This window comes from Oryx dammah, unplaced genomic scaffold (assembly GCF_014754425.2).
Source record: "Oryx dammah isolate SB20612 unplaced genomic scaffold, SCBI_Odam_1.1 HiC_scaffold_5, whole genome shotgun sequence".
NCBI classification, from domain to species: Eukaryota; Metazoa; Chordata; class Mammalia; order Artiodactyla; family Bovidae; genus Oryx; species Oryx dammah.
This window is the reverse complement of record NW_024070189.1, coordinates 59,174,473-59,199,116: the sequence shown is the minus strand read 5'-3', so window position 1 is coordinate 59,199,116 and position 24,644 is coordinate 59,174,473. Positions and strand designations below refer to the sequence as shown.

The window sequence follows — 24,644 nt, the reverse complement described above, 5'->3', positions numbered from 1 at the left end:
GGACAGAGGAGCCTGGTGGGCTGCTGTCCATGGGGTCGCACAGAGTCGGACATGACTGAAGCGACTTCACATGCATGCATGCATTGGAGAAGGAAATGGCAACCCACTCCAATATTCTTACCTGGAGAATCCCAGAGACAGAGGAGCCTGGTGGGCGGCATGGGTTCGCACAGAGTCGGACACTACTGAAGTGACTTAGCAGCAGCAGTAGGTACGTAAAATTACTGTGTGTAATTGTAACAATCTGTTCTTCAACAGATATTTACTGGGACTCCCTCTGTATCAGGAACTGTGCTGGATATCAAATTCTTATTTGTCATTGGGTCGAGAGACATTAAATAATCATACATATAAACTATCTTGAGTTGCTAAGGCAACTTTCACTTTACCATCATAGTATTTAACAGAAAATGGGGGAAAAGGGCTTCTAGGAAACCTCTCAGCACATTTAAGTGAAGGCTAAAGGTGCATGTGGTAGGAGGGTGCCTGGAGTATTCCAAGCCCACTGTCCTGGAGTCTTGAGCTAGTTGAAATTTAAAAGCTAATTGATTAAGAAAAAGCTTTGAAATGAGTAAATGGTAGTTCATATAGGTAAAATAAGGTCTTGAAAAGGTTCTTGATCCTCAGTAATGAACAAAGAATATTGTCTTTAATTAGAACATTTTCATCTAAGTGGTTATTGCTGAAGTGCTCAAAGAAATGAACTCCTCATTCTCTAATGTTACCCAGTCTCACTCAAAACACCTATTCAATTCATGTTCAGTAATTAAATCTGAATATATTTTTGTCACTATAGACTTTCTGTTTTCTGGCACTGTAGGTGATTAGGCTGAATTGGACTGGACTTCCTCTTGGAAGGTGTTAATGTACTTTTGTTTATCATATCATTTGCCAGTGTTTGAACATCAATTCTGCTTGATATTGTGCTAGACATTTATTCATCTACTCATTCAGACATTAGCGTGTCTCTTAAGTTCCACTCTGGAAAATGCGGTAAAGATTATATTATACCTTGTCTTTAACTCAAGGAATTTAGAATTAAGTATTCCAGGGGTAGCATTAAGGGTACACATAAATTTTGATAGTTGTGGATAAAAAATTGATCATAAGATACTGCTATACCATATGATGCTAGATTTGTATAGTATAGTTAATAATAAGCTGCTTGGAGAAAGAAGGAAGTCCCTGGGAAATAAGATTTTTTTTCATCCTAAAAAAAGCAGTATATGGACAGTAATCTTTTAAAGTGAAAATATTTAGTGTTGTATTTTAAAATCATAACTGGGCTATTGTGCAGATAGATGAAAGTGAACTGGGGCCTAGCCTTTTTAAAACAATTTTTTAACCTCAGATTCATAATTAGGTTAATCACATGCATTGTCAGAATTTCATATTGGTTTCTCCTTTGTGTGCCAAAACAAATATGAATCCTTATAACTCTGCTGTAATTTGTTTTATAGAAATTTCAGGGAATTCACTGATTGTATAAGCTTTCAATATTTGCAAATTTTTAGTACAACAGGATTATATAAATGACAAATTTTGCTAATATCTTTATATAGCATATCATTTCCCCTTTAAAATATATGTGCCCCCCCCCTTTTTATACAGAAAAAGTATTTTAAGCCAGAAACACATCTGCTATATGTTTGATCACTACTAGAAGCTATCAACATTGTCACACAAATCGCACTTGTAAGGATTTCCTGGAACTTGACAAAAGTAACTTCAAACAAACAAAAAAACATGTCTTTAAAAATTAATAAAAACATGTGATTGCCTTAGAAAGGAAATTTATGTTGTATTAACTATATCTGAAAAGCTATTCATAATGCGCTTTCTCTTACTATAAACATTCTCTTAAAACATTCTGATCACAGTGTTAATGTACTTAATAGCACTGAACTATATACTTAAAATGGAAAAAAAATGGATAAGATGGTAAATTTTATGTTTGTGTATTTTACCACACAAAAAAACCGCACTGAAGTAATTTATAGTCCAGATTGGGGGTCGGGGGGACAAGGTATAGATAACTTTCGGACAGTATTAGCCATGTTGGGTGGATTTCTTTATGTCATGTTTAAAAGTCTTTTATTAAGATAAAAAGTGTTCTTGGTTCCTTCAGACTTATTTCTGACTTTCCCACAGACATTAGGCATTTATGAGAATAAAATCTTGGGTGGGGAACGTGGCATTGGAAGAATGAGCCACAGAAAGAAGCAAAGCCTGGTTCTGTGCCCAAACAATAGTGTTTCCTTTATTCAGGACTTGCTTAGAATCTTGAATATTCTTATAAGGATGTGGATTATAACATTTCCCAAATTGATTTGACCCTTAAACCTATAACCAAACCATGTTTTTTTAGTTTAACTTCATTGTTTTATAGATATGGGAGTTCTGATCTGGAGAAGTCGAATGATTTGCTTAAAGTTACTTAAGAGCAGAATAATAAAACATCAAGGGATGTTAAAGACTTCGGAAAAACTGACTTCTGCCTGTTGCCCCTGTTGATATCAGCAGGAACATAAACAGTTGTAGAATAACCGTTATAATTCTTATGAAGCTAATTTTCATTTAACATAATTACACATGAGATGGTTAGTTTCCAGTATTTACAGAAGGCTTGTCAGATAGTGGTGAATGACTATTCAGATGGTGGATAGTTTCTATCATGTTCATCTCTGTGTTCTTAGATGTTTGCAGGTGAATTGATCTCTTAGTTAATCATGCTCTAGGGATGATTTTCCCATCTCTAGGCAATGGTTGGGTTTGCAAGTTCCAGTGTGTTGAACAGTACAGTTATTTCTGCCTGGGTGTATGGGTTGAGGAAATAATTTTTTAAAACCCATACATAATCAAAGGCTTTGGTACACAGTTAAAAAAGAGGAGGGGTACTTATTATTTATAGGGCTTCCCTGATGGCTCAGTGGTTAAGAATCCACCTGTAATGCAAGAGATGCCTGTGGGAGACATGGGTTCAATCCCTGGGTTGGAAAGATCCCCTGAAGAAGGAAATGGCAACCCATTCCAGTATTCTTGCCTGGACTATAAACAAGAGGAGCCTGGCAGGCTATAGGGCATGGAGTCACAAAAGAGTTGGACACAACTTGGCAACTAAACAACAGCTTGTTACTTAAGTCAAAGGAGTGTTTAGTTGGAAAAACTCATGTGTATACAAGAATGTGGGTATAAGAATATTTACCAAAACATTGTAATAGTGAAAAATAGGAAATAAATATCTGTCACCTAAAGAAAGGAAACACTGGTTTAGGTACCCAGTAGCAAAATGAACAGTGGTAAAAAGGAATAAACTATATCTTCATGGAAAAATATTAATGTCTTACTATGTTGAGGGAAAAGCAAAGTATAGAAGAATACACGCCATGTAACACTTTTTAAATAAAGTTTAAAAACATGATAACAAGACTGTGTTGTTTATGGACACATAGAAAATGTATGTAAGTATGCAAGAGAATGATAAACTCTAAATTCAAGGTAATCATTACTTTGGAGAGGAGAACACAGGGGACTTCTTAAAGATCTAGTTTGATCTAGCAATGTTTAGATTGGGCTAAGCTGAGTAAAGTTCAGTTTTCATTCCAATCCCAAAGAAAGGCAATGCAAAAGAATGTTCAAACAACCACACAACTGCAGTCATCTCACATGCTAGCAAAGTAATGCTCAAAATTCTCCAAGCCAGGCTTCAGCAGTACATGAACTGTGAACTTCCAGATGTTCAAGCTGGATTTAGAAAAGGCAGAGGAACTGGAGATCAAATTGCCAACATCCGCTGGATCATCGAAAAAGCAAGAGAGTTCCAGAAAAACATGTACTTTTGCTTTATTGACTATGCCAAAGCCTTTGACTGTTTAGATCACAACAAACTGTGGAAAATTCTTAAGAGAGATGGGAATACCAGACCAGCTGACCTGCCTCCTGAGAAATTTGTACGCAGGTCAAGAAGCAACAGTTAGAACTGGACATGGAACAACCGACTGGTTCCAAATTGGGAAAGGAGTACGTCAAGGCTATATATTGTCACCCTGCTTATTTAACTTATATGCAGAGTACATCATGAGAAACGCTGGGCTGGGTGAAGCCCAAGCTGGAATCAAGATTGCCGGGAGAAATATTACCTCAGATATGCAGATGACACCACCCTTATGGCAGAAAGTAAAGATTTAAAGAGCCTCTTGATGAAAATGAAAGAGGAAAGTGAAAAAGTTGGCTTAAAACTCAGCATTCAGAAAACTAAGATCATGGCATCTGGTCCCATCACTTCATGGCAAATAGATGGCAAAACAATGGAAACAGTGAGAGACTTTACTTTGGGGGGCTGCGCCCCCAAATTCACTGCAGATGGTGACTGTAGCCATGAAATTATAAGATGCATGCTCCTTGGAAGAAAAGCTATGACCAACCTAGACAGCATATTAAAAGGCAGAGACATTACTTTACCAACAAAGGTCTGTCTAGACAAAGCTATGGTTTTTCCAATAGTCATGTATGGATGTGAGAGTTGGTCTATAAAGAAAGCTGAGCACTGAAGATTTGATGCTTTTGAACTGTGGTGTTGGAGAAGACTCTTGAGAGTCCCTTGGACTGCAAGGAAATCCAACCAGTCCATCCTAAAGGAAATCAGTCCTGAACATTCATTGGAAGCTGAAGCTGAAACTCCAATACTTTGGCCACCTGATGCAAAGACCCTGATGCTGGGAAAGATTGAAGGCAGGAATAGAAGGGGATGCCACAGGATGAGATGGTTGGTTGGTATCACCGACTCAATGGACATGAGTTTGAGTAAACTCCAAGAATTGGTGATGGATAGGGAGGCCTGGTGGGCTGCAGTCCATGGGTTCGCAAAGAGTCGGACATGATTGAGCGCCTGAACTGAACTGAAGCTGAGTAATAGGTTTTTGCTGGGTATTTTCCATAGTCTTAGTTGACTTGAATTTTTTAAAAAGAGTACAGACATTAATCTCAAATAAGGTTACTACTTCTGCTTATACTCAGTTCAGGGAAAGATTGCTATTGATAGATTTTTATCAATTTGTCTTTAAAATAGAAGGCAGCATTATTAAGAGGGAAATAGAAAATATTTGAGAGTGCCAAGGGATTAAGTGTATCAGTACCAGATATAAAAGATTCTGTAATTTGCTGTTTTCAGAAATCATAATTTTTTTTTCAAACTGATCTAGGATAACTGAGTTACTAATATTTCCAGAGTTTTAAAAATTTGTAATTTTAAATACTCTAGCAGTTAATTTTTAAATACTAACTTCAGATATTATGCTGGACATGAGTTAGTGTTTCTGTTGCAACCCTGGTAAGATAGGGGTAGGGCAGGGAGAATGCAATGCTAAGGTAATGACAGATGCTTGCCTTCAGTGTGCCTTGAAAATGTGGAAACACCCCTTTCTTGTGTTCATTCTGTGCTGCCATGTTTTCCTTCACCTTCCCTTCACTTTAGGTCTTGCTGGTAATGAGTTTTCTAGCCTTGCCTTTTGTCTTTGATGCTTAATTCGTCAAACATAAAGGCATTCAGGATTTAGTGTACATCACAATTTCCTGGGGGACTTGTTAAAACGCACCTTGTTAGGCTTTGAAACTGCAGAGTTTCTGATTCAGTAGGTTTGGTTGGAGCCTGAGAATTTGCATTTCTAATAAGTTTTCTTGTGATAATGATGCTGCTGTGCCAGGGTCTCATTTTTGAGAACTACTACTGATCTAGTTGTTCTTTCTTTGCTGTTCATTCATCTTAAAGGAGGTTCAGTTTGATTTCCTGGGCAACATATAGATTCTCAGATATTCTAACTTGTACATTTCTACTATTTTAGATTCAGACTAAAGAAGCATGATATAATAGAACATATATAGTACACCATGTCCTTACTCTAATTACAAGTTTTCCTTGGATTAGCTACTTTGTATCTTTTTTATGTATATAAAATGGGGGATTAGTCTAGATATCTCTTCTGATGTTGAATCATAATTTCTGCTTAAATCTTCTCATATCCTGATTTTCCACCAAAGACCTTTGATTTGTACAGGAAATTTTAGAACTATTGACGCTTGACTTTGGAGCCAATTTTCTATGAAAGTAACTATAATCTCCCATGTCCCCATCTTGTTCCTTTTACTGTTTGCTGTAGGGTAAGACCGAAATGGTGAAACAAATCTGTGTTCCATACTATGTATATTTTGCTTCATAATTGTTAAGACTGGGGAAACAGGGTTTTTTAAAAATTGCTAATACCATCAAGTTTTACCAATTAATGACCTATTTGAGTATTTGAGGATACAAGGAAAGCAAAGTCAGCATAGCCCTTGTAGGACCCCCTTCCCACAGTTAGGAAGTCCTCTTTTTGCTGTAGTGCTGTAATACAGAAATATCACAGGCTTAGAGGCTTTAGTGTTCTGTTTTCTTTAACAGTGGTCCCTTTTAAAGAAGGGTTAATCCTTTGGAAAATAGGTATTCTTAAGATAATAATGTATAAGCATTATAATCATTCCTGTGTATCTTTATTGGAAAACATATTCCTGAGCCAAAAAAGATAGTAGTAGGAAATGTGTTTAAAAGTTGGAGGACTTCCCTGGTGGTCCAGTGGTTAAGACTCCACAATTCCACTGCAGAGGGCAGGAGTTCAGTCCTGGTCAAGAAACTTAAGATCCTGCATGCCACGCAACATGGACCAAAAAGCTTGTAGTGAATTAAACTTTACTTGAAAATAATTAATTGGTATAAGGTTTGGGGGCTGTTTGAACTAAATTAAACACTTGGGAAAGTTTCAGATAATCAAAATTGTCTATAACCCTTAATCTTTAAAAATAATGGTTCTGTATACTTAGAAACAAGGAGAGTATATAATGTCAAAGAAGAAAATCTTAATTGAGAACTATTAAAATCCACAGTTTATTTCAAAAATAAGACCTTTGTTGTAATATTTTTTTAGATTTCAAAGTTAAGACGATAAAGTCTCTTTAGAAATTGAGGATTCTTTACCTTAACTGTCAAACTTCCCTCCTCCCTTTTTTTCCCTGAATTTAATTATATGTACTTTGTCTATAAGGGCTTCCCAAGTGGCTCAGATGGTAAAAAGTCCACCTGCAATGCAGGAAACCTGGGTTCAGTCCTTGGGTTGGGAAGATCCCCTGGAGGAGGAAATGCTAACCCACTTCAGTATTCTTGTCTGGAGAATTCCATGGGCGGAGAATTCCATGGGCAGAGAATCCTGGTGGGGTACAGTCCTTGGGGTCACAAGGAGTCAGATATGACTGAGTGGCTGACACTTTCACTTTCTCTCTATTGCTCCTACCACAGAAAAGAAGTTTTCCAATAAACAGAAAAATTGCTTGGTTTTGGGTTTTGTCCTAGCTCTACTCTCAATCCCAGTAATGTATGATTTGCTGTATGATATACAAGACAAAATCTGAGTACTATTTGGGGGAAAATAAAAAGTCAAGGAAATTAATGTATAGGTATAAAGCCATATAATAAAGCCAACAGCCTGATGTAATAGGGTATTTTTTTCTGTCCAGTGATTTGGCTAGATCAGTGCCTTTAATTTCAAGATTTATCTTTATTTTGTTTTCTTTTTGCCACACCACTCAGGTTGCAAGATCTCAGTTCCCCCAGCCCATGGTAGTGAAAGCCCAGAATCCTAACCACTATATCAGTAGGGAACTCCCTTCTGTTTTTTTTTCCCCCTTCAGTTTTAATCATAATGCAGGGACATCAGATTTTGTGGTGGTTGGTCATATAGTCGCTAAATTATGTCCAACTCCTGTGACCCAGTGGACTGTAGCCTGCCAGGCTCCTCTGTTCATGGGATTTCTCAGGCAAGAATTAGAGTGGGTTGCCATTCCCTTCTCCAGAGGATCTTTCCAACCCAGGGATCAAACTTGTGTCTCCTGCATTGTAGGTGGTCTTCTTCATTGCAGGTGGATTCTTTACCACTGAGCCACCAGGGAAACTTCAAATTTTGTAGCTTCTGTGTTTATTTAGTCTAACTGGGTTTTCACTATTCTCATTACTGTTCAGATAGTCACAGCTTTTTCAGAACTTTTTTTTTTTAATCCAAATGTATAGTCAGAACTGCTAAGTTATTTTTTAAATAGACAATAAATATACTTGTTAAAGGTATGAAAGAAATACATGTAGTTCCTATTCTTACCCCCAAAGCAAAGTTTCCTTCTGAAGGCAAATACTTTGAACTAGTTTTGTATCTATTCTTCAGAGATACTGTATGCATATATGAAGATGAATGAATATATCCCTTTTAGTAAACAACTTTTCTAAAAAGTATATACAATAAATCTATATACAATATATACAATAAAGTATATACAATAAATCTATATACAATATATACAATAAAGTATATACAATAAATCTATATACAATATATACAATAAAGTATATACAATAAATCTTTACTATGGTGTATACAATAGAATCAACAATTTTAAATATACAGTTTGAGTTTTAATGAGTATAATTCACAGTTTTGCAGTCCCTACCAAAATCATAGAATATATCCATAGCCCCCCAGATTTTCCTCATATTCCTTTGTAATCAGTCCTCTCCAACTCCCTCTGGCCCCTAAAACCATTAATCTGGTTTCTATTGCTATAAATTTGCCTTTTCTAGAATGTGTATCAATGGAATCATACAGAATGTAGCCTTTTTATGTCTCATTTCATTTAACATACTTAAGTGAGTACCTTGAACCAAGGAAGTGTTGGAATGAGTATGTTAATTGTAAATTAGCACAAATTTCAGTTAAGGTTTTCTTTTTTTTTTAAATTATATAATACTGACTTATGAAGAGGACAAGGATTTTTTTTTTCCTTTTAGCTTTTTGAGATGTAATTGGCGTAAGTTTAAGATGTTCAGCATAATGATTTGACTTACATATGTCATGAAATTATTATCATGGTAAGTAGTGAACATCCATTATCTCACAGGTACAAAATAAAAGCTAAAGAGAAAAATTTTTTTTCCTTGGGATGAGAACTCTTAGGATTTACTCTGCTAAACTTTCATGTATAGAATACAGCAGTGTTAATTAACCTCTTCTTGCCTGGAAAATTCCATGGACAGAGGAGCCAGGTGGGCTACAGTCCATGTCATTGCAAAGAGTAGGACAACTGAGTGCGTGCGTGTGTGCACACACGTGCACACACATACATATTACAGCCCTACCACTTAAAACTGCTAGTAAGTATAGTTGACCTCCCACACTATGTTACTGTCTTGTGTACAACATAGTGGTTTTGATATGTTAAAAACTGATCACCACCTGATGAATCCTTATATTCAGCTTAGATGCGGTTAGTTAAAAGATGTAGTTTAACTTTTGTGTTTCACATCAAGCAAGCTCTCTAGTTATAGTGACCTGTATTACAAACATTTGGGAATGTGAACTGTACAGTAGGTTTTTTGTTTTCTCCTTGAGATGGGCAAGGAATCTCTGTTGTAGAGAAATACAAAATCTTCAAATTGAGATGTGAAAGGAAGTAAATATTGTTAAATCTTTATCTCAATCCCAGCACTTAAAAAAAACTTAACAGAACTTTATTTCTATACTTTATGTTTATCCTCCAAGCTTACAAATAGGATAAAACAAAATAATTGATGTAATGACTGGTTGAATAAGTTAACTCAGAAGAAGGAACTTTATAGAAATACCTGTGTTGCAATTTAAAATATTTATTTATATAACTCAATAAGATTTGAAATACTTTTTAAATGGTAGGTTTTACCGTTGTAGTTTTCAAAGATAATTAAAACTAGTCCTTCCTCAGAGTTTGTTTTTATCTCACATACCAAGCCAAAGGGAAAGGGAATATAGTATGATTTCCTGCTTTGTGGTTTTTAAGGCATCCCCACCCAGTAACAAATCTCAAGTTTGTGGGTTCTTGTATTAAAATAGCTAAGAAGCTGGCATCTTTTGTAGAGCATGCTGCTGCTGCTAAGTCGATTCAGTCGTGTCCCATCAGGCTGCCCCGTCCCCGGGATTCTCCAGGCAAGAACACTGGAGTGGGTTGCCATTTCCTTCTCCAGTGCATGAAAATGAAAAGGGAAAATGAAGTCGCTCAGTCATGTCCAACTCCCAGCGACCCCATGGACTGCAGCCCATGTGTAATTCCATCTCTGATTTCAAGACTTTATGATGGGTTATATCCAACCAACCTTTGTAGTATATCCCTTTTATAGTTTTTCCTACTACCTTTGGAAGCTTTGTAGTGGATATGAGCTGAAAAAATGGCAGTATCTTGTCAGACGGTTCTGTATAATTTGAAGCATTTGTGACTCCGTTCATCTGAAGTGTAACTTAATGGCTTTGAGGTACAAAAACCAGCTGTTGATCTTTATTGGAAAATAATAAATAAAGTGTTTACTTAAAAACAGTTTTTGTGAGACTTCCCTGGCAGTCCACACTCCCAGTGTAGGTGCATGGGTTCAATACCTGGTCTGAGGACTAAGATCCCGCCGCATGGTGCGACCCAAGAAAACCCAAGGAAACAGTTTTTGTGGTTCTTTAGTATATGATACATGTTTACTTTCATTATATTTAATACCTATTAAATTCCAAATAAAGCAAAAATGATCTTCTTTTAAAAACATACATTTATATTCAGGAATCCCAAATATTTTAAAGATTTAATTTAATCTACTTTTCTCTTCTCTGACTTTGAAGGAGTGCTGCTAAAAGCTTTACTGGTGAAACAGAGATTAACAGTGATGGTGTTATTAATGGATAATAGTTACATTTATGTTAAATAAATGTTTCTTTATTCTCTCCTTCTTGAAGGAATTGAATGACCTGGCACGGGACCCCCCAGCACAGTGTTCAGCAGGTCCCGTTGGAGATGATAGTAAGTATCTAAAAGGAATACTAAAATATAAAACAGCATAACAGTCTGCCTCTGGTGAACTCTGGTACTAATAAATATATATCTGCTGAGGTTATTTGTATGAAGAGTTAATTATGCAATTTTCCTTTATTTGCCCATGAAAGGTGCAGTTTTATGTATATTCCATCATCTTTTGTACTGTATTTCGTTTTGAACGTCTTCTGCCAGATGTTGTCTGTGTAGTTGTTCTGGCTCTCCCTTACCTACCCTTTCTCCCTTCTGGGTATTTACCTAAGTCAAAATATTTGTCTACAGCAAGCTATTGTTCTTTAGTAAGATAATAGTAAGTATGATTGGGGGGGGCGGTGTGTATGTGGGTCTGTGTCTTTCTTTGTATTGACTCATATTTGTGAAGACAGCTACAACTTACCTTTAATGTCCAGTTTATCTTCTTAATCCTGTTTGAAATAATTTATTGTATCTTACCATACATGTTGGATAATAATTTTACTTTTGTTCCACTTTGTCTCAAGACAGCTTTTCCCCTAATACCATCTTTCAGCCTTTTAAAAATGAAGGATAGTTGAACAGGCTGTGTAACTAATTCTCACACACAAAAAATGCAACATTTAGCAAATAGGGGGAAAGTGGAATATATTGGAGTATATTTAGAAGCATTTGTATAAGGGAAGTGTATAGGTTAAAACAAAATAAATGAGGTTATACGTACTTGTGTGTAAGATTAATTTTTTCCTAATTTTTCTTAAGATTGTTGTTTTGGTTTGCTAAATCCTTAGGAATCAAAGCAGAATCCTTGTACAAGGATTGCTTTATAGATAAAACAGATGTTATAAATTATAAGACTTAAGTACTTGTTATGAAAAAATCCCATTTATGTTATGTTTAGATCTGTCCAGTATTATTGAGTATATATAGTATTTGATATCAAACAGGACAGGCCAAATACTTAAACACATTATCTCATTTAAGCCTCACAATTCTTTAAGTGATTGGAAAAGAAATTGTTAACTGTTTTAGAGAAGAATCTAGTGAGAGAGCCTTGTGGTGGTTCTTGAAGTAGACTTATTCTCAGATTTTCTGATTCTAGTTTTGTCATTCCATGGTATCATATCCATCTGTATCAGTGTGGTCATTCAGTTTTGAAAGAGTGTTTTTATTTCAGGTAAATTCCTCAGAGTTGAGAGAGGCTGATTTTTTTTTTTTTTTTTTTTGAGAGAGATTTTTAATTAAAAGTGTTTGAAGTCTGGGGATTAGATTTCATTTTTGAAGTTCTGTAGTGTGCTAAAGTAATTTGCCTTTGTTTCTACCATAGTTGGTACTACTACATTCCTTTCTCAGGTTGAGAAGTGGTTACCCTGGAGAGTTAAACTCCCCTAAAGCATAAGCAATAAAAGAAAAAGAAAGATAAATTAGACTTCATCAAAATTTATAAATTAGGTACAGCAAATAATACTGTTAAGAAAGTGATTTTAAAGTCTTTATATCTCAACATTATAAAGATCAATAACCCAAATTAAAAATGAACAGACAATCTGAGTAGCTTTTTCTCTAAGATATTCAAATGCATTAAGAACATGGAAAGATGTTCAGCATCATTAATTATCAGGGAAATACATATCAAAACCATAATGAGGTGTCACTTTACACCCACTAGGATGGCTAGAATCAAAAGGTCAAATAGTAAGTGTTGATAAAGGTGTGGAGAAATTTGAACCATCATACTTTGCTGGTAGAATGCAAAATGGTACAGCCAGCTTGGAAGACAGTCAGTCTGACAGTTCCTCAAAAAGCAAAACACAATTTACCATATGACCCAGTGAGTTCATTCCTAGGTATATGTCCAAGAGAAATAAAAACATATATCCCTATAAAAACTCACACATGATTGTTCATAGAAATTTTATTTATAATAACCAAAAAGTGAAAACAACCAAAATGCCTACCAACTGATGAAGGGATAAATAAAATATGGTGTATCCATATAGTAGAATATTATTTGATGATTAACAGGAGTGAAATATTGATATATGCTACAACATGAATGCGCATAAAAACATTGTGCTGGAAAGACCTATACTCTGAACACCATTAAGATGCTGGTGAAAGAAATTGAAGACGACATAAACAGATATTGTTAAAATGACCATATTGCCCCAGGCAATCTACAGATTCAGTTCAATCTCTTTTGAATAACCAATGGCATTTTTCATGGAACTAGAACAAAACAAATTTAAAATTTTGGAAACACAAAAGACCTCAAATAACCAAAACAATCTTGAGAAAGAAGACTTCCTGACTTCAGACTGTACTACAAAGCTACAGTAATCAAAAATAGTATGGTGGTTGCACACACAGAAAAAAGCATATGGATCAGTGTAACAGGGTAGCAAGCCCAGAGATAAACCTATGCATTTACGATCAATTAATCTACTGCAAAGGGAGCAAGAATATACAATGGAGAAAAGTAAGTGATACTGGGGAAACTGAACAGGTGCAAGTAAATGAATGAAATTAGAGCATTTTTTCACACCATTTATAAAAATAAACTGAGATCTGAATGTAAGACCAGATACTCTAAAATTTCTAGAAGAAAACGTAGAACACTGGCGCAAATTGCAGCAATATTTTTTGGACCCATCACCTAGTGATGGACAGACAAGTGGGTCATAATTACTCACAAGCTTTTGCATAGCAAAGGAAACTGTAGACAAAACAGACAACCTGTGGGATAGAATATATTTGCAAAATGATGCAACCAACCAGGAATTAATTTCCAAAATATACAAACAGCTCATACAGCTAGGTATTAAAGAAATGCAAATCAGAACTACAATGTGGTATCATCTCACACTGGTGAGAATGGCCATCATTAAAAAGTCTACACGTAATAAATGCTGGAGAGGGTATGGAGAAACAGGAACCCTCCTACACTGTTGGTGGAAATCTAATTGGTGCAGCCACTATGGAGAACAGTATGGAGGTTTCTTAAAAAACTAAAAATAGAGTTGCCATATGATTCAGCAGTCCCACTTCTGGCATTTATCTAGAGAAAACTCTAATTTGAAAAGATATATGCAGCCCAGTGTTCATAGCAGCACTGCTTAACAATAGCCAAGACATGGAAGCAACTTAAATGCACTCCAGAGAAAGACCTAAGTCAGTGACTCTACTAAGTTTTCTTCTATGTAACCAGTGTGGCAGAATATGCAATTAAGATTTAAAATGGTAGGTCTCCAAATGCTTTTTGTTAATTAATATGGGGTCTTTAATAGAACCTTTGTTGAAGATACTAGGACTGATCTTAGTGACTCAAAGTAACTTTCTCCTTAGCTACTTAATCCATAAAAAAATTAGTTGGCAGAAGAGGAAATTTTTCTCAGTACTAATGATGAGTAATCTAAAAAGGAGAGTCTCAGCAATACCTATCCTTTATTTTTAATCCCTAGTAAACAGACTGCTCTTTGTAGCTTCAGGCCCCAGTGAGGGGCAAGCCAACCATAGGGGCAGTTCTCATACAGATGATCAGAAGGAATTTAAGGGTTTGGGCTGACATCCGAGTGGATTTTTGTGTGGCTTTCTAGTCTTCACATTCCCTCCTTGCATCAAGAGTTAGCTGGTTTGAGTTGCTCCTGTGTAATCCCATTGACAGCATCCCTTAGTTTGCTCAGATCCTAGTGTGAATGTTAAGTGCTTAATAGCTTGCTTAGAAGTGAAAACTGGGTTTTTGATCTTTGTGTTGTACTTAGTGGCATCACCTTTGAAACAGAACATGCACCGTTTTTTGCAGTTTGAAGAGAAAATTTCCTTACTAAACAAGTTTATGATTTATTGAGATTATCCCTAGAGTTTGTAATCAAGCTTGGGACTTTCAGCATACGTTTTCTTTATTTATTGAGATACCAGTAATTCTAAAGATCTACACATGAGAACTCTTGGAAATTTTTTTCTCACTGGAAAAAACTAGCATTTCCTAATTTGAGTATTATCTACTTTAAGTTTATTGTTCTGCTCTATACCAGTACTATAAAAGGAGTATATTATAGATACTTGGGTTGGGGAAATGATATAATCAAAGAATTGAATCTTGTGGTTCTTTTTTACCCTTTGAGTTAAGTGTCTGTTTAAAAGTGAAACTTCTGGCCTTGTCAAGAATTTTGTCTCCCTGACATGAATTTTTAAGACATTTTAGCCCAAATACTTCCTTGTTGAGCACCTTATCAGTATTCTGCACCATGCTAGTCATTTTTGTTTTCTCTCCTCAGACTCAAAGTTAATTTAGATGACTCATCATGTTTCTTATGAATGAACTGAGATTACATGGGGAATAATAAATGTTGTTATGGTATAGGTATACTGTTGATATTACTTCATGGTGACTTTTTGTTGTTCTTTTTTCAGTGTTCCATTGGCAAGCTACAATAATGGGACCAGTAAGTATTCAGATTAATTTCAGAATAAATAGTTTAGGTAATTCACTCATTTTAACCCAACTTTTTTTTGTTATCAACAGAATGACAGTCCCTATCAGGGTGGAGTATTTTTCTTGACAATTCATTTCCCAACAGATTACCCCTTCAAACCACCTAAGGTAACTGGGATATGCACATCTGGTTTTTTATCTACTTTCTACAATGCTAATGAAACCGTTTATAAGAAGTTTTCCTTGTTTTGATAGGTTGCATTTACAACAAGAATTTATCATCCAAATATTAACAGTAATGGCAGCATTTGTCTTGATATTCTACGGTCACAGTGGTCTCCAGCACTAACTATTTCAAAAGGTAATGGAATGAATATTTGATATCAAAATAAAGCCTACTGTTTTTTTGTGTGTTTGTGTCTTTTTTAGGTTACTTATTCTCGAAAGGGTTAGTCAAATTCTTTTTCAAGAGAATGTAGTGGTCCCCCTTATTCTTGATCTGGGATTTAGACCCACTAGAGAGAGTTGGATTTTTAAGCATATGTATTCCTTGGTGCTGTGATTGCTCTCTGTCCATTGTTCTTGCTGTTCAGGCATAGATTAGAATATGGCGCTTGTGAATCCGTTTTTTTAAGAGCATGGTTAATGTAGAAGACAAGTAATGTCTTTCCAGCCTTGAGATCCATGAATGGAAAGGATAGATAGTGTTCAGGATAGGAAAAAAGCAGCCCTTGTAGAGGAATGTTTGTACTATAATTATAGATGTTAGTTTCTTGAAGGACAAAGTATAGATGAATTCATATTCACATTATTTAAGGTTTTACCTGTTCTTGTCTTTAGGTTTCTATCAAGAACAGAATCATCATCTAAGATAATCAATTTAATGTATATTTTTATGTGAGCATCTTAGTCTGTGGTATATTGGTGCATGCACGTGTATGTGTGTGTGTGTGTGTGTGTTTGAAAATGTGTGGAGAAAGTTACTAACTTTGTGATGAAAGATCCAGTAGTTCTTTTAAATAAGACCTAATTATATGAGTAGATTGGAGATTTCTTTATATCCCTGAACTGAATATTATCTTACTTGTTGATTTGAAATTCTACAACCTTTCAACGTCATACTCAAATGAAATCACAAGAGGATTGCTGCTACTGCTGCTAAGTCGCTTCAGTCGTGTCCGACTGTGCGACCCCATAGATGGCAGCCCACCAGGCTCCACCGTCCCTGGGATCCTCCAGGCAAGAACACTGGAGTGGGTTGCCATTTCCTTCTCCAGTGCATGAAAGTGAAAAGTGAAAGTGAAGTCACTCAGTCATGTCGGACTCTTCGAGACCCCATGGACTGCAGCCTACAGGCTCCTCTGTCCATGGAATTTTCCAGGCAAGAGTACTGGAGTGGGGTGCCATTGCCTTCTCCGCACAAGAGGATTAAATGTTGTCAAAATACAGTACAAGAAATAGGCTACAAGTATGATAATGGGCTGATTGGATTGGGAAGATCCCTTGAAGAAGAGAATGGCAACCTATTCCAGTGTTGTTCTTGCCTAGAGAGTTCCATGGATAAAGGAGCTTGGCAGACTGCAGTCTCTGGAGTTGAGAAGAGTCCGACATGACTGAGCAACTAACACATAGACACACACACACATATGATAATGGGCTAGTATGTTTAACAGATATGAAGAACATGTATAAATCAGTAAGAGGAAAAACCTAGATCCCAATAGATGAATGGACAGAAAGGAACAGAATAATCAAGGAGATACAAATTAAAATAAGTACCTATTCTTCACCTTTTGGGGTTTCACTGGTGGCTCAGATGGTAAAGAATCTGCCTACAATGTGGGAGAACCGGGTTCAGTTCCTGGGTCAGGAAGATCCCCTGGAGAAGGGAATGGCTACACACTCCAGTATTCTTGCCTGGAAAATCCCACAGACAGAGGAGCCTGCTGAACTACAGACAGTCCATGGAGTCACAAAGAGTCAGACATGACTGAACGACTAACATTTTCACTTCACCTTTTTAATTAACAAAGATCTTTTAAAAAGGAAACTAAACATTTTTTCTTTTTAAAAGAAAAAGTACATTGAAGTACTTTGTGAAGTACATTGGAATGATTGCTTATATATGCTACAGATAGATTTGTTTAGTCTGCCTGTATGTATTAAGAGATAGGAGTTTTAATCATTAATATTAACACCCTTTGATGCAGTAATTCAAGGTTCATTTGTTTGTTCTAAGAAAACAAATCCAACTGCTAAAATCTCTCCCTGCATCTGCAACAATGTGATTTCTGAAAATTAGAAATGACATATAGGTTCAACAATAGAAAAAACACATTCGTTTCTGGCACATGCATTCAAAAGAATATTGATCCTTACAAATACTGTGGAAAATGGGAAAATACAGTGTTTGATAAAAGCAGAAAAGAGATAAAATATTATACACTGTAACTTGCATTGTAGAGAAAGTATAGTAAATAGCTAGAAAGAAATAGTTTGTGTATTTGAGGCTGAAATTTGGTACATGAAATTTTTTTTTCCTCTACTTAAATTTTATCATTTCTTTAATGCATGCATTTAGACAGGAGGCAACATAGTTTCATGGTAAAGAACGTAGATTCTGGATGCAACTGCCTGTGTTAGGATCTCAGCTTCACATCTTATTGGTTGAGATTTGAGACGGATTAGCTTCTGTATTCCACAGTGTTTTCATCTATAGAGTAGGGGTGATAAAAACTATTTCACTATTATTCTGGAGCTTAAAAAGCAAAAATGCATAGTTAACTGATTCCTTGTAATCACCCAAATAACTGGGATAAAGGCACTGTTGTAAAAAGTATTGGATATTTGTCATGTTATAATTATAGTAACACTTGTATACCCTTCCACATTAATTTTTTAAAGGCACAAAAACTCTGAGGCATTAAGATTTCTGGGGTCCTAGGCAAAAATATGAACAAAAAAAATAAAAGGACCACATTTTTAAAAGTTGTGACTGAAATAGCTTTACAGATGAGTGGCCCCTTTTATTTTTGTAGGCCTCTGTGCCATTCAGTGGTTGCTTGTGAAAGTATTCATATGCCTGTTGTTCTTGTGATTTCCTGACCTGTTTGCTCTTGTTTTACCAAGTAACTGTGGAGATATAAATCTAGATATAAACGGGGCCAAGAGAGGTGGGACTCTATGCATGGGTGGGTTGGGTGGATGGATGGTGGCTGTGGGGGGAGTCTGTCTAGATAGCTAAAATGGTTACCATAGCTTTTTTTCCTTCCCTTCTGTGCCTAGTGGTGGTGGTTTTTGTTTTGTTTTGTTTTTCAATTATTCTGAGTCATAAGGGTTGTTAATTTATTTGACTTGATATGTTCTGTCTGGATAGCTATCTTTTAGAATAACTACAGTAAGTACCATTTTGTTGAACTTGGTTTTATCAGCATATCTAGGTTTAGTGTTTTAAAGATTCTTTTGTAAATTGAAGTATGGGCAAGCATTTCTGTGAAAGACCCAAATTCTATGTATGATATAATTATTCTTTAGCATATTCTGTTTTTAAGGGCAATAATCTAGACCCAAAATACCCTCCTCTTTGAGTATATAGGTAAGGGACCTAAATATACAGAAAACTTGAAGCAGGTTAACTGTATCATAAAGCTACTTGATTTAGAATTTGATTTAGAATTGGAAGTGACTGAGTTATGACACTAATGAAATTGGTTATGTACTGAAGAAGAATATATATATAAGTGAAAATTCAGTTACTTCAGTAAAGAGTCTCTACAAGCTGTAGAAATAGAAGTTACTCTCTTTATAGAGAAAGAAAGTATAGTATATTATAAGCCAAAATGAATTTTCTACAAATTAAAGGAACTAAGTAGTGTACTAAAAATCCTTTCACTAGATCCAGATAACCACTATCCTACCTTCCTTTCCTGGAAAGAAAGTGAGGAAAGTTATTTACTTAAAGCTTATCTTTCTAAAGTGATGCAAATGAACTTATTTACAAAACAAACAGATTCACAGACTGAGAAAACAGATTTATGGTTGACAGGGAAAGGGGGATGGGAGGGATAAATCAGTAGGAGTTTGGGATTAATAGTTATACACTGCTGTATATATAAAATAAACAAGGACCTACTGTATAGCACAGGAAACTACATTCAGTATCTTGTAATAACCTATAATATAAAAGGATCTGAAAACAAATGTATATGTATAACTAAATCACTTTGCTGTATACCTGAAACTAACACAACACTGTAAATCAACTATACTTTAATTAAAAAAATATCTCTTTAAAGTTGCCTATTTTAAATAGTTGGACAATAAGTAAAGGGAACTTATACTAATTTGGTAGTGTATCTAATTTTAGGCGAAGAGTCGGTTGTATTCTTGCCAGCTTGATAGGTCAGATAAGTTTCTTCTGTAGTCAATAATTTCATGAACAATCAAAAATCTATAACTCCCTGTTGTCATTTCCAGGAAATACATGAAATCTTTCCTAATTGCTGTTAGAATGTTCTGTGCTTGAAGAGGGCATCAGGTGATACACCTGACAAAGGGAAGAGAAGATGTTTTGGGAATGCCATCTGCCAGAATTGTGGGCAACAGGAATGAAGAGTCAGAAAACATCTTTCCTGATGTTTTTTATTTTCCATATACTCTTAAGGCAAGGAAATAGCTTTTTTGTTAACAACTGAATGATAAAGGGCATGTAAACTTTCTTTATCTCTCAGAAGCCCTTGATCTCTGTAGGACAGATTTGATGGGAAAATGAATAAATTCCTTTTCCTGCTGAATTGATGTTTTGGGAGTACAGTGGGCTCTAAATTATTGTCTCTTGCTACAGAACATTAGAAATAAGATAGCTCAGTTCTGTTAACATCAGAATAGGAGGATTGGAATTTATTTTGGTATGTCAGAGGCCACTGGATTTAATATAATTAGTGGCTTTGGCCTCCTCTTTGCCTTCAGTAAAGGAATATGTAAGTTAACAAATTTAAACAGAGGAAATTGTACTATTGAGGTTTGTCTGCCACATTTCAGGTTGTCATTGAGGAAATGGCTGAGATGAGATTTTAAATCGTTACTGAAGATAATTTGAGACTTTTGTTTGAGATATGGCATATCTGTAATAAGTGTGGCCAGCCCCATTTGGGGACAAGTACTGGCCTCCGTGTTCTTAAACTAAATTGTTTTCAACTAAAAATGAAACAAATCCATTGCATCTGAATATGGTACCTGCCATCAAGAAAGTAATAATTGTTGGATTTCATAGTTGTCATTTCTTACTAAGAGCATTCAGTAGTGTGGTTGTCTTTAGAATTTTGAAAGCCATTTATCCCTGAACATGGGCTTCTAAAAATTGAAATTTATAAGCTGGGGAAAGTCTTATTGGTCTAGGATTTGAAAGACCTGTATTCTATTAATAATTCCACTCTGATTACTCACTAACCAGGGAAATGGGGCAAGACAGTTCACCAGCCTGGGCCAGCTTTCTTACTGGTTCAAGCTTAGAGAAGTCTTAGAATCTTTGTTAATTACTGTTACTGTAAACATAGGTAGAGCTTACAAACCTGCTAGACACTACAATAAATAGGGTCTTAGAATTTTCTCTTATGTTGGCATCTCATATTTCTTTCAGCCTTTTTGCTTTTATCCTCTACTAATTTATATGTTTTTTTCATTCTAGTACTTTTGTCCATCTGTTCTCTGTTGTGTGATCCCAATCCAGATGATCCTTTAGTGCCTGAGATTGCTCGGATCTACAAAACAGATAGAGAAAAGTAAGTATGGTCTCCAGACAAAAGAGTGTTTGATAGGGTGGAGATGTTTGTGTCTAAGGTCTGAGCATGGGTCAGACACTTAAAACGAAGTCCTAATATATCAGTTGGGGACAGGAAAGAGCAGTATTTGCATCAAGTATCATTATAAGTAGATGATTTTATCTGTTTTGTATGATTCCTACTGTCTAGAAGAACTTTTCTACAGTATATTTTCCAACAGCTTTATGTCGTCTTCTTGGTTTTTGACTTGTAAAGATTTTGCATCAAGAGCCCAGTTGTCTTAGGTGGGTATTTATAAATTAATGGGAAAGAGAATTGATGTTCTACCATTTGGAATAATCTAAAAAAAGAAAGTAAATAAATGCTACAAGACCCAAAAGCCCCAAATTTCATTTAAAATAAAACTTGCAGAATTTTCACATTTTAGAATTGTATTATGAATTACTGAAAAGTGGTCAGGGTATCAAAAGATATAGTAAATGAAATGTTGTAATCTTTTGTTTGTTTTGCATATTATTCAATAAGATTGTGAAGGAGATAGATGGGAGAAAATGATTCATTTTCAAAAGTTAAAATATAAAAGGTTAAACAGTTATTTGAATTATTGGCTAGAGAGGCATATATGTAAGATATTTTTAAAAGGAGCTGCAATGAGAATGGGGTATTCTAATAGCAGTTGGGTCTTAGTTTTTTTTTGTATCTGAATCTACATAGTATCTATAAGAATTAAAGATCCTTTGCCCTGCTTATTTTATTACTAGAATGTTCTTCTGAAGCAGTAAACCCATTCATTTTAGCAACCAAATTGTTAAAATAAGTTCTGCCAGAACTGGTTGTTCTATTGATGCAGGAAAAGTATTATGTCAATTTGATCATTTTTATGTGATATCAAGAACCATATAATATAGAATTATATTGTTTAAAGAACTCCAAATAAGTAAAACAAGGGTTGAAAATCATCTTGGAAATAGGTCAATGGAGTAGAGACAGAAGATATGCCAGCAAATGCTGAAATTTAATTAGAATCCTATATAGCATTTATAGGATATTGCTAATGTTTATTAGAAATTTGGAGTAGGAAGATGGCTTCACTTGAAGTTCTATAAGTTCTTCCCCTCAAGTTACTAGATGGGATAATGAATGAACTCTGTTGCTTTCTGACTGACTCCTCACCTTTGTTAAGCCAAGCTTCTCTTTGTGTATACAGGTACAACAGAATAGCTCGGGAATGGACTCAGAAGTATGCGATGTAATTAAAGAAATTATTGGATAACCTCTACAAATAAAGATAGGGGAACTCTGAAAGAGAAAGTCCTTTTGATTTCCATTTGACTGCTTTCTATGAGCCCACGCCTCATCTTCCCCTGTGCACATGTTTACCTGATACAGCAGTGCTGCGTGTTGTACATACTTGGAACAACAAACTAGAAATACTGTACTTCTGTACCAACATTGCCTCCTAGCAGAGAAGTGTGTGTGTGACAAGCCAGTTCTCCAGGCATAACCTAGGTGTGAGACTAAAAGCTTTCCTTATTGACTTAAATTTGGATAACAGCAAGGTGAGGGGTGGTGGGTATGGTGTGTTCTTGGATGGGGAAGAAAAGCTCCACTGACCTGTAGGAGATTGTTTTTTAAGTGAAATCCTATTAAACTCAAAACAGTTATGAAAAGCAAGGTGAAAAACATGAATATGTTTCTGTATTCCTTTTATTCCGAAGGACTTACCTCTTAGGTGAAAGTTATGACCAACCAGATTAAACTCTACCCACATCCTGTATTTTAAGGTCTAAGTTTAACTGGTCAACATTTAAATGGATTGGAGCTATTAGTAAGTAACATGTGATGGGCTTTGCTCCCAACTCTTTTACATCTCCCCACCCTTCAACCTTCATCTTTCAGCCCCTCTTTCTCTCTTCCATATTCTTTGGTTTGTATGTGGTTTCTCAGTTAATACATAGCTAATAGCTCTTATTTTTCTTATGTTTTTAACTGCTTAGGTCTATCTGGATGTAAGGGTGACAATTCATTTGATGGAAATACTTGTGTATATTTAAAGACCCAGTTGCTCCTCTGGAGCTTGTACGTTCAAGAATGATTAATCTGTGTAATAAACTGATTACTACAGTCATTACATATAATTTGTGTGAATAGGCTTTTTGATTTTAAGAACTTTGTCTAGCTGAGATTAGTGGTGGATTTTCTCCCACCCCTGAAATGTTTTCACTTACATTGGTTGCACTTCAAAATCATAAGACAATTCCAGTTTACACAGTAAAAAGTATATCTTGAAAGTAATTTTATTGAACAAGATAAACACATAAGCTTAAAAGAATTTCCATGAAACATATGTGCAGTATTCCAGGGACATGACTGTTACATAAGAAATTTGCTTTATTATTGAAATTAAGCTGCATTTCACCAAAACCTTGTGACATTCCTTTGGTACATACGACATAAAACAAAGGCATCGCTGTTTGGTAAGTTAAGCTTCTGTGATTGTGATTGTAAAAGAGCAACATTGACCAAACCTGGGAAACATGAGCACAATCTTGTATTGGAGAGTCTACATAATTACTTTGCACTAACATTGCAGGATGTTCATCCAATTTTAAATTGTACTGTATGTGGCTTTTTGAAGTCTTCCCTTGACGCTAGTAAAATGTAGTTTGAAACTTGTAAACAACTGTGTTTGCCAGAAACATCGTTCATGTGAACTAGGCAAGTTACCGTTTTTCCCCCTACTTCTCCTAATCTAATTGTAAACCAGGCTAGCCTGAAAGCCATGGCTGATGTGCTTTAGCCGTCAGGTTCCTTCAAATGCATCTTTACACTCTTGCACAAAAATTGAGGAATAAATGTCCACTGCTTTTGGTTTTAAACTTGTTTAAGTTGTCTTATCTCTCAGTGTCACTATATCTCAGAACTAAAGTGTGATACACCAAACCTTTTAAAGTCCTGTATTTTAGCTGCTGGGTATTTATTAGTATTTCTAGTATCCTTGACTTTGCAAAGAAGGTTTGACTGTTAATAGTTGTGGGTAAAGGAGTTAGAATTGAGCTCTAACCTAGAATTACCCTCATTCTCAGTATCATGGGTAAGTGGGAATTCAATTTTTGACTCTTGACCATGGATTAGTTACACAGATCCTGAAAGCCTCATTCTGTGGTCATCTTAGAGACCAGCCAGCTTATTACCATTTATTAGGCCACAACATAGATATTTTTACAAGAATGCTTATAAGTCAAGTGCTAAAGTAAAAGTCATTGTCCTGATGTTCAGGTGCTGAATGAAACATTAGGCCTTTGAATGCAATTGGTCTTGCTCATTTGAGGTTGGAACATATATTGTCAAGTTTGGTTGTATATTTCTTGGCCAGAATGAAGGCTCAATGAGGGAGACCATCTTCCCCACTCACAAAAAAAGTGTGTCATTTGGGATGGGTCTCATCTGGGATCACATTGCTTTTTATAGAACTGTCTCTAGTTTTATCACAAAAGCTTGTTTGCAGTAGATTTGATTATCTTGGTGAGGCATTGGTTACAAGGGAATGTCAAGTATAT

At 35.6% G+C, this 24,644-nt stretch overlaps 1 protein-coding gene across 1 annotated transcript in view; it reads left to right on the top strand.

The window, feature by feature from the left end:
* UBE2D2 (ubiquitin conjugating enzyme E2 D2) overlaps positions 1-23,963 on the top strand; it is a 43,605-nt gene extending 19,642 nt beyond the window's left edge. The window contains exons 2-7 of the mRNA XM_040239983.1: positions 10,821-10,884; positions 15,283-15,314; positions 15,395-15,472; positions 15,560-15,665; positions 20,991-21,084; positions 22,292-23,963. Coding sequence (XP_040095917.1) covers positions 10,821-10,884; positions 15,283-15,314; positions 15,395-15,472; positions 15,560-15,665; positions 20,991-21,084; positions 22,292-22,337 — 420 coding nt within the window. The 3' untranslated portion in view covers positions 22,338-23,963. The remainder of the gene's footprint in view (positions 1-10,820; positions 10,885-15,282; positions 15,315-15,394; positions 15,473-15,559; positions 15,666-20,990; positions 21,085-22,291) is intronic.
* The last annotated feature ends 681 nt before the right edge of the window (positions 23,964-24,644 follow it).